General features: G+C 38.9%; 1 protein-coding gene across 6 annotated transcripts in view; it reads left to right on the top strand.

The window, feature by feature from the left end:
- The window catches only part of TTLL7 (tubulin tyrosine ligase like 7), a 143,656-nt gene that overhangs the window by 82,184 nt on the left and 48,589 nt on the right, over nt 1–12,883 (top strand). For all 6 annotated transcript variants that reach the window (XM_050805770.1, XM_050805773.1, XM_050805771.1 and 3 more), the window contains 3 exons: nt 9,807–9,954; nt 10,041–10,114; nt 11,364–11,499. In XM_050805770.1, the coding sequence (XP_050661727.1) occupies nt 9,807–9,954; nt 10,041–10,114; nt 11,364–11,499 (358 nt within the window). The remainder of the gene's footprint in view (nt 1–9,806; nt 9,955–10,040; nt 10,115–11,363; nt 11,500–12,883) is intronic.

The following is a 12,883-nucleotide window of genomic DNA, read 5'->3' as shown; positions in this document are numbered from 1 at the left end:
TGTCTCTGTGAATTTGAGTGTCCTACTCTCGGTATCTCATAAGAGTGGAATCATATGTACTTGTCCCTTTGTTACTGGCTTAAAGTAACTGGCATAATGTTTTCAAGTTCTTCGATGTGTCAGAATTTCCTCTTTTTAAGGCTGAATAACATTCTATTGTATGTGTATGAATACTGCATTTTCTGTCAGCACATTCATAAAACCTAGCTCAAGCCTGACATTCTATTTGAAGCCTTTGCTGAGGCAAAATGGTTTACTTACTCCTTTGTGCTATCATCATGCTTCCCCCTACTTTTCAAAATAGTACTCATCATACTCTGTGTTTTTGTTTATATGCCATTGCTCCCACTTTCTTTATTTGGTCAGCTGCTTGAGGGTAATGGCCCTGTCTGGTTCTCTTTGTATCCCCAGGGCCATATCTGGAATTAACAAATAGTGAGTACTAAATAAAATTTGGGTTGGAAGACAATGGTATGGGGAGGGCATTTCATTCAACTACTTGTAGAAAGATGAGGAAGTGAGACAAAGCAAAACAAGTTGGTAGAACTTCTAGTGGTTCCACATTCCTAGAGTATACAGCATGTGAAGCAAGTGATCAGAGAAATGCCTTGGATGGAATTATAGGGTAATAAGTAGTGGAAAAGACTCAAGAAAGTGGTAAACTAAACTGCTTAGGTCAGTATATGGATACAGTTGAACGGAAAACGCTAATTAAAATGCTAAGTGAATGGTAATCTTTTTGGTCTTTGGTTAAATTTTTATTCTGGCCTGTGATGTAAGTACTGAGAGTCATTAGTGCTGATTTATGCCTGTGAATATTCATAGAAATGAAAATAGTTTTTAGAATGACAATATTCCTAAAGGCCAGAAAGTGCAAACATTCCTTTATGCAAAAAAATGTCTCAGGGTAGTTGGATTTTCTTTGTTTCTTAGTGTGTCTGAAGGAGCTTCTGTGTCCTTATTTTTGTTATTCTTTGTGTGTGTTCAAACTGTTTGTGTGATACTGATACTGAGAGATGCCAGTATCAGAAGAGAGATTTATAAGCTCTGATATTCTGATCAGATTGTTTCCACATTGTCAGATAAAGTTTATACTCCTTTGAATAGGCTACCTTGTCCTTGTCTATGAGTGTTTTGTTTACTGTCGATATGCATATAGATCTATGTTTCTTTCTTTCATAGAGTACTCATCATATCATCTCATCTTTCTTTATTTTCCCTTCCTCTTATTCATTCCCTTTTTTTGCTTCCTCTATTTTTTTCTATGGATTGTTTAGTCTTTGTTCCTCTCTATTCCTCTTTTCATTTCTATTTCCTTTTCCTCTCTTCTTTTTCTTTTAAACTGAATGCTATATAGGAATGATCATTCTAGATAAAGTGGACAAAGTTTATCCATTTTAAATGGATATATGATAATATATTCATTGATATATGATAGAATGATAAAATGATTGTTCTAGATATAATAAAATGAAAAAAGATAAAAAATTAAAGAGTTATCTAAACCATGGCATTTCCTTTACCCTTAATTAGGGAATCTCAGAGCCAAATTTGTGTTCGTCATTGAAAATGCCAGTGGACTCACCAAGAAGTCTTGGTGTCATCAAAAGTTCATCTCTCTTTCTTATTCTTGATACTGAATTAGTCACCAAAGCATATCCATTCTTCCTCCAAAATATTATTCTAAACTTACCCTTTTTCTCTAATCCCTTCGTTGCTCCCCTGTTCCAAGCCCTCATACTTTATATTTGTTAATGAAATAACATCTCATCTTAACTTCCTGCTTCTTTTCTCATCTACTTCTAAGCCACTGTATATACTGCCAAGGGCATAATCTTTAACACATACAAATATAATTATGCCATCTTTTAAAAAATGTATGTCCTCCATTGTGTGAAGTTAAATTTGAGGCTCAATAACCTAGTATTCAAGCCCATGTGAGAAGCTGAGTTTCTTGCATTCACCCAGAGCTCCAGTAATCCTGAATGACTTGCAGTTTTCTGGATGTGTTTGTTTATTTTCTCAAATTATTACTTTTACCTGACCACCTGTGGACCTCTTGCCACTCAAGCTGAATGTTGTCATTGTGGCAGGACGAGCTGCGGAAAAAACCCCTCAGACACTGAGATAGTGAAGGGAGTGGCTTTAATCAGCTGGGAGCATCAGCAGGCTAGCGTGTTAAAATCCGAGCTTGTCAGGTGCTCAACTTCTGTCCCTTTAAGGGCTCACAATTCTAAGGGAGTCCACATGAGAGGGTCGTGATTGATTGAGCAAGCCAGGGGGTACATGACAGGGGCTGCGAGCACCAGTGGTCAGAGTGAAACAGAACAGAATGGGAGGTTTCACAATGTGTTTCCATACAGTGTCTGGAATCTATAAATAACATCAGTTGCTAGGTCAGGGGTCAAATTTTAGCTACCAGGCTTAGGTCAGGCAGGCCCAGGCCTGGTTTCGGGTCTGATTCCTTGGTTTCGGATCTGGTTCTAGGCGCCAGGCTACCTGCCTTTAGTTTCACTTCTCTTTCCTTTTATGAGTATAAAACAATATAAAACAATATGAGAGGGTCTCTCTCTTCCCTCATTTCCCCCCCTTTGAGACTCTTACTTTTTATTAATGGGAGTTCTCTTATTTTCGCTACTTATGTCTTCTTGTGCAATAGATTGATAGTGATTCATATCGTACACTTGTGCTGAAGCATTCTGGTGAACTAAGGTAGTGATGAGACTTTTTATCATTTGAAGAAGTACAGGTAGCAAACAAGGGAGCAATAAGCAGGTTCCTATTACTATTATAACTCTTATTATAAGAGTTTTAAATTTTCCTAGTGCTGGGAACCAATTTCTAATCATGGCCTTATGATCAAATCCATGCCACACTTGCACGGGCACATGTGCTAGTTTTGTTGTATCTTTAACTATGTCTTCAACTACTTGCCCCTGATCATCTATGTGTAGAAAGCAATTAGTAAGGTTAAATTTTTCACAAACCTTTCTTTAGCTGCTAACAAGTAGTCGAGAGCTAGTCTATTTTGATAGATAGCATTCCTCATCTGAGTTTCTTGCCAGGCTAGAACAATCAAGGCTTGACCGGTTTTATTAGTGATGATTTCTAAAACAGCTTGCAACCATATGATTTGCTTGAGCATGTAAATGGGGGTCTGGTATCCCCATGCGTCATCTTGTGTCTAAGTGGCAGGCCTATAGTATTGTATAATGTTTTTAGGAGGCCATTTCATTATCTTTTTAATAATCTGTGGCTACATTTCACTTTTCATGGTAAGCGTAGACAGGGAAACCCAGGAGTTCGTCTGTTTTTATGGGCAGTAGGAAGAAAGATGGTTTAATAGTGCCAATAACACAACTGCCTGTCCACCGGTCAGGTAGCTTAGGATAGACTCTATGTCCACATATCTAGTATAACCTAGTGGGGGCTGTCCAGTCCTAGAGGGATTCTGGGTGGGCCTAAATGGTTTGCAACTTTGGGAATTTACTAAATGGATTTTTTTTAGTATGGTTTGAACTCCACTAGGTGGCTGGTTTTGTAGTTCTATTATACGGTTTTTGCCTGAGGCAGCTGAGTCTTTCTATAGGAAGGGTGAAGTCCTTCCCCACTCTTGCTATACAGTATTGTTTAATGATTGAGGCTTTTAGGTCTTAGAAGTTATCAGGGTGATATTTTCTGAGCCAGGAATTTATCAGGAACTGGGTCTGTAGGTACTAATTCTTGGTCTTCTTATGGCCATTCATCTCCTGTTACAGTTTCTCTACAAACATAACTTTTAGAGACTGGGCTACATACCTTGGATAGAATAGCATTATACAAACAAGTTTCTTTTAGAGTCCTGGTACACTTATAATAACCATAAAATAATAGGACTGTAGCAATCTTTTGTCCTACCTCGGTGACTTAATGTATATACTGGGAACAGGCCTCAGTCTGAAGAAGGTCAGTTGAAGTTCATACCGTAAAAGTCCAAATTTTAAGGAAAATGAGTCCCGTGATGAGTTTTCTCATGCTTTGGCCATGCGTGGACCAGTCAGCTTCCAGGTTTGACTGGAGCAGCATTTGTCATCTTTTTCATAGTCACTTTGCAGGGGTTGGTGAAGCTGCTCCCATCCACGTACAGCTTCCACTCTACTGATGTTTAAAGGATGGTCTCGGAGGTTGGGCCAGCTAGAATAAACTGAGTCTAATACCTCTACACAGTTATGTTTAACTGGGCTCTCTGATACCAGGAGTAAGGTGGCAGGTTTTAGGGTGTTGCAAACTTCAATGGTTATGTGGGGATTTTCACAGAGCAAGCTTTGGTATCTAGTTAGTCTAGCATTCATTAGCTAATGGTGTCCTTTGGTACTTATTAAAGTCACCACAGCATGGGGGTACTTTAGGTTTTGCCTAAGAGTTAGCTTATCTCCTTCTTGTGCTAACGGGGCTGTTGCTGCCAGTGCCCTTAGACATGGGGGCCAGCCTTTGGAAACCTCGTCTAGTTGTTTTGAGAGATAGGCCACTGGCCTTGGTCAAGGCCCTATAGTCTGGGGTAAAACTCCAACTACCTTTTTTTTTTTTTGGACACATAATGTGTAAATAGTTTTGTCAGGTCAGGTAGCCTCAGGACTGGGGCCAACCTGAGTTTTTCTTTGAACTCATGAAAACCTTGTTGCTGTTGGTTGAAATAGATGTAGTTTATCTAATTTATATTTTTATTGACTATTGTCTACCAAAATATTGACTTAAATCCTGTAACTATTTGATTTCAGACTTTAAATTGATCTGGTATTCCTTGTGGGGCTCCAATTGCATTTAAATAGATGTGAGAGTTGAAAGACCTTTAAGGGGTTTCTCTGGTTTTATGATGTCTTATTCTTTTTTTCTTCCTCTGGTTGATGAAATGCCAGGGTGAAAGGGATAGCCAAATGGACTAAAGCACAAGTGCCACTCTAGTTATTCGGCAGAGTGCCCAGTAAAGGTCCACCACAATACCACCACACATCCACTCGGGGATCAACAAGGGCTGACTAATTAAGAAGCTCTTGAAAATTCTTAAGCTCACTGCATCCCTTCAGGTCTCCAAGGAATGCTAAGTTTCCTCCCTGTCACGAGAGACATGAAATGAACTTAGTGTTCGGAGACGGAGGCTGCATGGCCCTCAGAGGCTGACCTGCAGGGTGCTGGACTTTGGGATATAGCAGAGAGAGCTTGGCACAACTTATTACTCCAGGCTGTAGAATCCTGGAAAAGAGCTACCATAGAGCCCATTCTTGGTGGACTGGAGGACCACCTTAGTGGAAAGGGGACAATCTGGGCCTCTGGCCTGCCATGTGCACAAGCATAATAATTGCTTTTGTTTAATGTGCAGATGGAATATTTGATCCATTCCAACCAGGCATTTGCATCTTGGTATGCTGTCTTAATTGCCAAAGTTTGTTTTAAGTCTTTAACTTCTGTGATCCTCTAGTAAAATGAATGTTTCCTTTAGCACCTATTTTTATTAGTTTTTAGACCAAAGAGAACTAAGCACCATTTTATATTTAATAATGCTTCTTGTATGACTTTTATATCAGATAAGCTAAATTTTACCTTTATATTAGTGTGTTATTAATGTTAAACTTAATTTTAATAAAACCTTGTAGACGTATTTATCAAATTTTTAATGTTTGAGCATAACGTAAGATTTTATAGACTCTTTTTAACCTTTCATAATTTTTGTTAAAGAGCAGGTTGGTGCTTTAAGAAAAACCTGTTGCATTTTTGCTTTAATGTCCAGTTCACAGAAAAACTGGATGATACCTTTTTAACTTTAGCTAATATGTTTACACACATAATTTTCTTTACAATCAACGTTTTAAAACTTGCTTAAACTTTCAAAACAATAGTTTTTTTAACCTTTTAAATGTAGGCAAAAATCCACATTCTTATGCCTCCTTATAATCCTTTTACCAAAGGTATATTTTTCTTTCCTTATACACCTTGCACATAAACTCAGGAGGCCTTATTACTTTTAAATTATACAACATTTTTTGCATAACATTTTTTTCTTTCATGACTTTCGTAGACAATTCTTCAACATGTCTCAACTTTCTGACTTATTACAAACATTTCTTTAAGCAACCAGTTAATTTATTTCAGGACAAGAATTTACCATATAACACCCTTTTTACCTAAATTCTGTCTCCCCCTCTTTTTTCCTTTTTTTTTTTTTTTTTTTTAGGATAACCATTCTTTTCCAAAGTGAACTTCCTTTATGTCTGGGGACTAGACTGTCTAAGGCCACAAGATTAGAAATTACTATAATACATGTTACACTGCTAACTTTTAGCAAACTTTACTTTTGTTGAAAACCTTGTAAATTTGGGATTTCAATTATCCTTTGCTATTAATAAGACCTTGTTTAGTCTAAATTAATTTAGAATTGGTATAGATGGCCTTTTTTTTTCTTCTGTTAGCAAAACAGCTGCGCTACAGATTGAATGCATCTGGGCCATCCGCAGGTTACTGGGTTAAGGATTTTTGATAGGAAGGACTCAGTGCTTTAGGGATACACCCTTGTTTACACTGACAACAAAGTGGTATTAGAGTGTTACAGGGTTACTGAGAATACCTTTAATTATTAATTATACATTTTAAATTTACCTTGACTTTTAAAGGAATAGGGTATACTTTTTTTTTTTCTTAACTACTTGTATATTTCTCTCTTTCTCTCTTTGACTTGCTGTCTCTCTCTCTTTGACTTTCCTTCTGCCTCTGTCTCTTCCTCTCTTTCTGCCTCTCTCTTTCTCTGTCTCTCTCGTTTCTTGACTCCTTTGTCTCTCTGTCTCTTCCTCTCTGTCTCTTCCTCTCTCTCTTTGCCTGTTTTTCTCTCTGTCTCTTTCCTCTCTTTCTCTCTGCTGGTCTTTCCTTCCCTCTGCCAGCCACTTATGCTGCTGTTCTCTTAACTACTGTAGGTGGGGAGGGGGTCTAAAACCAGCTGTAACTGTCTATGTACGGAAACTGGTCTGGGTGCCTTGGCTTACAGGTTACCTTGTGCCATACCTTTGAAACAACGGACCTGTCTAGGCTTCCTTCTGATGGCCAACCCACCTCTAATGCTGGCCAATCTATTTCACACACAGTTCTAAGTTTTCTTGGTGTCATAGTAACAATGTAATCTCCCTTAAATCCTTTCTTGAAATTTTCAACATAGTTCCTAGTGGGATGGGCTTACTTTGTGCCTGACCTATGCTTCTTCGAGACAAAACACCACACTCACACCACACGCACCCCACAAAACAAAGAACAGGTAAAGGGGGCACACACACACTTTTGCAGTTTACACCAAACCAAAATCAAAACCAATATCAGAGTATCCAGAAATCCAAGCCAGTTCAAAACCAAAACCAAAGTATCAAGCAATCCAAGTCAAGTCAAAAACAAAAAAAAAAGTGCCGGTACAGGCACACCATGGGAGATCAGGCCACACTTCCACTCAAATGGAGTAGGCAAGTTCCCAAACCAGTCCCGTCAAGCAATTCAAACCAAGTCAAAACCAAAACCAAAGCACCGATAAAGGCACACCGTGGGTGATCAGGCCACGCTTCCACTCAAGTGGAGTGGGCAAGTTCCAAAGACTAATCTTACCAAGTTCTAGATGACTAGACTCCAAGTGCCAGTTCCTGGTGTTCAGCCACTGCATTGATCCTTCACGGGGGCCTGCCACACACTGCTCTGGCGAGGCGTCCCACGGGGCAAATGCCTAATTGGGAGCGCTCTCAGGATCCTTGTCACTCCAGCTGGTTGGAGTCCCCCGCAGGGATGTTCCACATGGCATGCTAAAGCCACCTAAGGAGCTGCCTCGGCCATCCATTAATCACCTCGCTTTCCCGGTCAGGAACCAAGAACTGTAGCAGGAGGAGCCGTGGACAAAACCTCTTAAACACCGAGATAGTGAAGGGAGTGGCTTTAATCAGCTGGGAGCATCTGCAGGCTAACGTGTTAAAATCCAAGCTCATCAGATGCTCAACTTCTGTCCCTTTTAAGGGCTCACAACTCTAAGGGGGTCCGCGTGAGAGGGTCGTGAGCAAGCCAGGAGGTACGTGACGGGGCTGTGAGCACTGATGGTCAGAGTGAAACAGAACAGGAGGTTTCACAGTGTCTTTCCATACAATGTCTGGAATCTATAGATAACATCAGTTGCTAGGTCAGGGGTTGAATTTTAACTACCAGACTTAGGTCAGGCAGGCCCAGGTCTGGTTTCGGGTCTGATTCCTTGGTTTCAGGTCTGGTTCCTACGTGCCAGGCTACCCGCCTTTAGTTTCACTTCTCTTTCCTTTTCTGAGTATAAAACAATATGAGAGGATCTCTCTCTTCCCTCAGTCATGAAAGAGAATAGATCAGTTTCCTAACATTCCTGCAAGGTCAAGTTGTGATGGTACATACTTGAGGCAAAAGAACACTCTTTATTATTTGGGCCTTGGACCCATATTCTTTTTTTTTTTTTTTTTTTTGAGACAGAGTCTTACTTTGTCATCCAGGCCGGAGTGCAATGGCGCGATCTGGGCTCACTGCAGGCTCCGCTTCCTGGGTTCGTGCCATTCTCCTGCCTCGGCCTCCTGAGTAGCTGGGACTACAGGCGCCTGCCACCACGCCCGGCTAATTTTTTTGTATTTTTAGTAGAGGTGGGGTTTCACCGTGTTAGCCAGGATGGTCTTGATCTCCTGACCTCGTGATCTGCCTGCCTCGGCCTCCCAAAGTGCTGGGATTACAGGTGTGAGCCACCGCGCCTGACCTGGACCCGTATTCTTAATGCAATCTCCTGATGAATTAAATGAGGCAATATGTAAATGTAAGCACTTCTCTTACCTCTGCACTAGAAGCTAGCCAAATGGCCTTCTTGTTCCCTTTCCTTTGGTTTTCACTCTTATCTGGGCCCTACCAGCCTAATGACAATAGAAGCATGGAAATGTAACCTTAAGGATAGAACTCTGTTTTATTTTTGTTTTTTGTTTTTGTTTGTTTTTTTGTTTCCCCCAAAGGCGAGGGCCGAATTGGCCTTGCTTTTCCTTTTTTCTTGGAGTAACCCTGTTTCTGCTAGGTCTTTCAATGATGGTGTGGTAGAGTTTAAGTTGGAGGGGTTGGAGAAAAAAATCCTCAGGTTTGTGTTATTTTACCAGCTACATGGCAGGGAAGAGAGAGAAAGTGGTTTAGAGGAAAATAATCCCAAAACAGGACTTTTCCTTGAAAATCAGAGAGTTAGAAGTGAATTTTCATAATTGAGTAAAGAATGGGAAGGACTATGCAGATGTTTTCAAATAAATGATGATTGTTAGGCTGGGATTTTGGTCAGAAATGAAAATATATTAAAGAATGGTCAGTATAAATAGAATTGGGTTGAAGAAGGAGAAGAGAACCATTTCTTATTAAGTACCTATTAATGATACCACAAATTAATCTTATAAGAACTCAAGGAGGAAACAGTATTGCTGACATTTTAGACGGGGAAACTATCTCCAAAGTAGGCAGTTAATTGACCAGCCCAAGATTGTATAGTGGTAAATTGTTGGGACAAAATGTGAAACTAGGTCTCTCGGATCCTCTAAAACATAACTGTTTCCATTTTGTCTCTGTGTCTTCAGAATTTCTATTTACCATATCTATTGCCAGAGTGCCATATTTGAGGTATGGTTAGATGAATATAATGTAAGTGAATATATAAGTTTAATAAACGTTGATTCTGAGCTTCACTATGTCTCCTGTTCTGCACATTCTCCTCACCGGGATAAGATCAGAACTTGTTCGAATTCTAGAATTTGGTCTTATGTTTTATATTTTAGGACCAGTGACAAAAGAAGAAACTTGGCCAAACAAAAAGCTGAGGCTCAAAGGAGGCTCTATGGTCAAAATTCAATTAAAAGGCTCTTACCAGGCTCCTCAGACTGGGAACAGCAGAGACACCAGTTGGAGAGGCGGAAAGAAGAGTTGGTATGAAAGTTTTAAGAAAGTACCCACAATTTAAATTGCATAATTCACTCGTCAGGTTTTATTTGTAAAATTTTTCTCATTTCCAGAAAGAGAGACTCGCTCAAGTACGAAAGCAGATCTCACGAGAAGAACATGAAAATCGACATATGGGAAATTATAGGTAACTGTGCTGGTATTTTTGTATAGATTGAAAAAATGAAGTATCAAAGCAATGATCCTTCATGTTTTAATCTTGTGTGCTTATGTTAAGCATTTTTCTTTGATTCCAAGCAAGTACTTTTGCTTACTGTCTTTCAAGAAAGAAAGGTAGTCAGCAAGGAGACGGTTCAGCCTTGACAATGCTCCTGCTAGCCAGCCTCTGGGTGGTTGTAGGAGGTCCTTTTAACCCGCCGTTATCCTGTGACTGTATTTAGTTATAATGTGGTGTTTAAAAAATGTCAGAATTCAGGTCTCTTGGTATTCTTCCTGCCAATCTATAGTGGTTACTGTACTTTTTCAGGAACCAAGCAAATAATGAAAATGTTTGAAGGAGTTAGGTATGGGACAGTGGAGAGAGATGTGGGCTGTGTAAAACTGGAACCGTTCCACAATATCACCCTTGACAGAAGCAAACCTCCCCACCCCACCAAGCTCATTGTGTTCTTGGAAAGACTGCCCACTTTCCAACTTTTGACATTGCCTGAGCAGGATAAAGGAATGTGTAAGGGCATTCTTGCACTCATGGTAAGATGTTCTTTCATGGCCTTAACACCATCAACAGTAGTGATGAGAACACATTCCTCCCACTCCACCTCTACCCACTTTACTAGAGAGGCAAATTCCATCACTACAAAAGAGATCATCAAAACCACTGCCTACATTTTTGTATACTTCGGTAACCACACTAAGTAAAAAACTCGTGTAGTATCCCTTATTAACTGAACACTCTCCTACAAAGTTCAATATATTTCTGCAATTTGCCCAATCACCATTCTTCTCCAACCATTTTGCCCTAACTAAACCCTTATACTGTGCCTTCTGGAACTGCATTGTTTAATGCTAATTCTCTAGATAAACTTTATTTGTGGATTTGTGCCACTATCAATCACTATAGACTGAAAACCTTCATAAAGTTGTAAAAATACTCTTGTGCAATCATTAAAGTTTTGAAAGAATTTCGTTAATTAGTGCCCAGTGAGCAAATAGTTACATTAGAAAGTTACTGAGTGAATCTATTAGGCCAATTATCAGTTTTCTCTCTGGAGGTTTAATATTTAATATTATTTTGTACTAATCAGTATAGAAATGCTTATACCTGGCAATATGACTAGTATAGAATAGGTGGTCAAGGATTATCTGTGGAGTTGATGTTAACTATTGAGCTGTGACAGCTTCTTTTTAAAAATTTGGTTTATCTGATTTTGTTGTAGACGAATTTATCCTCCTGAAGATAAAGCACTACTTGAAAAGTATGAAAATTTGTTAGCTGTTGCCTTTCAGACCTTCCTTTCAGGAAGAGCAGCTTCATTCCAGCGAGAGTTGAATAATCCTTTGAAAAGGATGAAGGTAAGAGAATAAATGTTTATATAGAGAAAAAAGAATAAAGCTAAACAATATGTCTTTACAGACAAGCCACCTTGGTCCAACATATAAAAATATCTTACTTTTAAGATATGCTTTCCCCAAGCTTTTTATTTTAACAGTTGGTAACATTTCATGATGAACCAACTTACTTCATAAATAAGATATCTACCAAGACAAATTGTAGAGTAGAGAATTGTGATATTATGTAGTAATATCAATATATTATAAAAATATATCTTATTACATAGATGTGTATCTGTAACTGGATAAAGAAACCCATGGAATTAACCTAGTGGTTTGTAGCATTCTTATTTTTTGGATTATAACAAACATTATATAGTACTTTTTCTTGATACTACATAGATCTGGCATATGAGAGGAAGTAAATGAAACACACACACACACTAATCTGTACGCCTTAGTAAAAGGTCCATCAGTTTTCTATTGTAGCACGACAGACCACTTCATTTATTTGCTCATTACTCTGCAATCTTGGCTGGGCACAGTTGAGTGGTTCTTCTGCTTGTCTTTCCTTGGGTGAATCATATAGTAGCATATATCTGAATGCCCAACTGGGGCTAGAAATCCAGGGTAGCTTCACTCACATGCCTGGTGTGTCAGATAAGATAGCTGGAACATCTGGGAGCTGGCTGGTATCTCTTCCTCCCTACACAGTCTCTCAGCAGGGTAGTCAGACCTCTCAATATAGTAGCTCAGGATTCTAAAAGGGAGCATTTCAAGAAGATTCTTTTTATCCTAGTAGAAGCTCTCTAGTTTAGACCTGATCTCTGCCTACATATGTCCAGACATGACAGATGACCCCAAAGAAGAAAATGGCCACTCATCTCTGCTCACCTAGGAAGAGCTTGTCTCTCTTTGGAATTTAGTTTCTTTACATTACTTTTTACCTACAGCTTTCTGGTGTTTTAGAAAATATGATTGTTTAGTTTATCTGGCCTTTTCTGGCTGTTATGATGAATGTATCATCTGTTATATTTCTCCTAAACAGAAGCAGAACTCCTTGAGTTTCTTTTTGGCTATATTGTACTGCTATCCATGGAATTCATTGTAAGATTATTATTTAATAAAAAATGTATAAGAAGAGTATTTTGGGATTTCAATAGCTAAATTTCCTTAGATTGGGGCAAAGAGTAACTTATTTTACACATTTCTACTGTACAGTGAGATTTCTAGTTTCTTCAAAAACCTTTTCTAGCATCCTTTCTTAAATAACTCAATGATACAGTTGATTATACCTCTTTCAGTATACCTATTATAGTTGTATTGTTCTGACTTGCCTAATATCCACCGGGGTATATGCTTTTATAAAATTTCCTTTTGATTCAGAATATGACTCTAGAAGAAC

The sequence above is a fragment of the Macaca thibetana genome, chromosome 1 (assembly GCF_024542745.1).
Source record: "Macaca thibetana thibetana isolate TM-01 chromosome 1, ASM2454274v1, whole genome shotgun sequence".
In the NCBI taxonomy this organism is placed as follows: domain Eukaryota; kingdom Metazoa; phylum Chordata; class Mammalia; order Primates; family Cercopithecidae; genus Macaca; species Macaca thibetana.
This window is presented reverse-complemented; position numbering and strand designations above follow the sequence as displayed.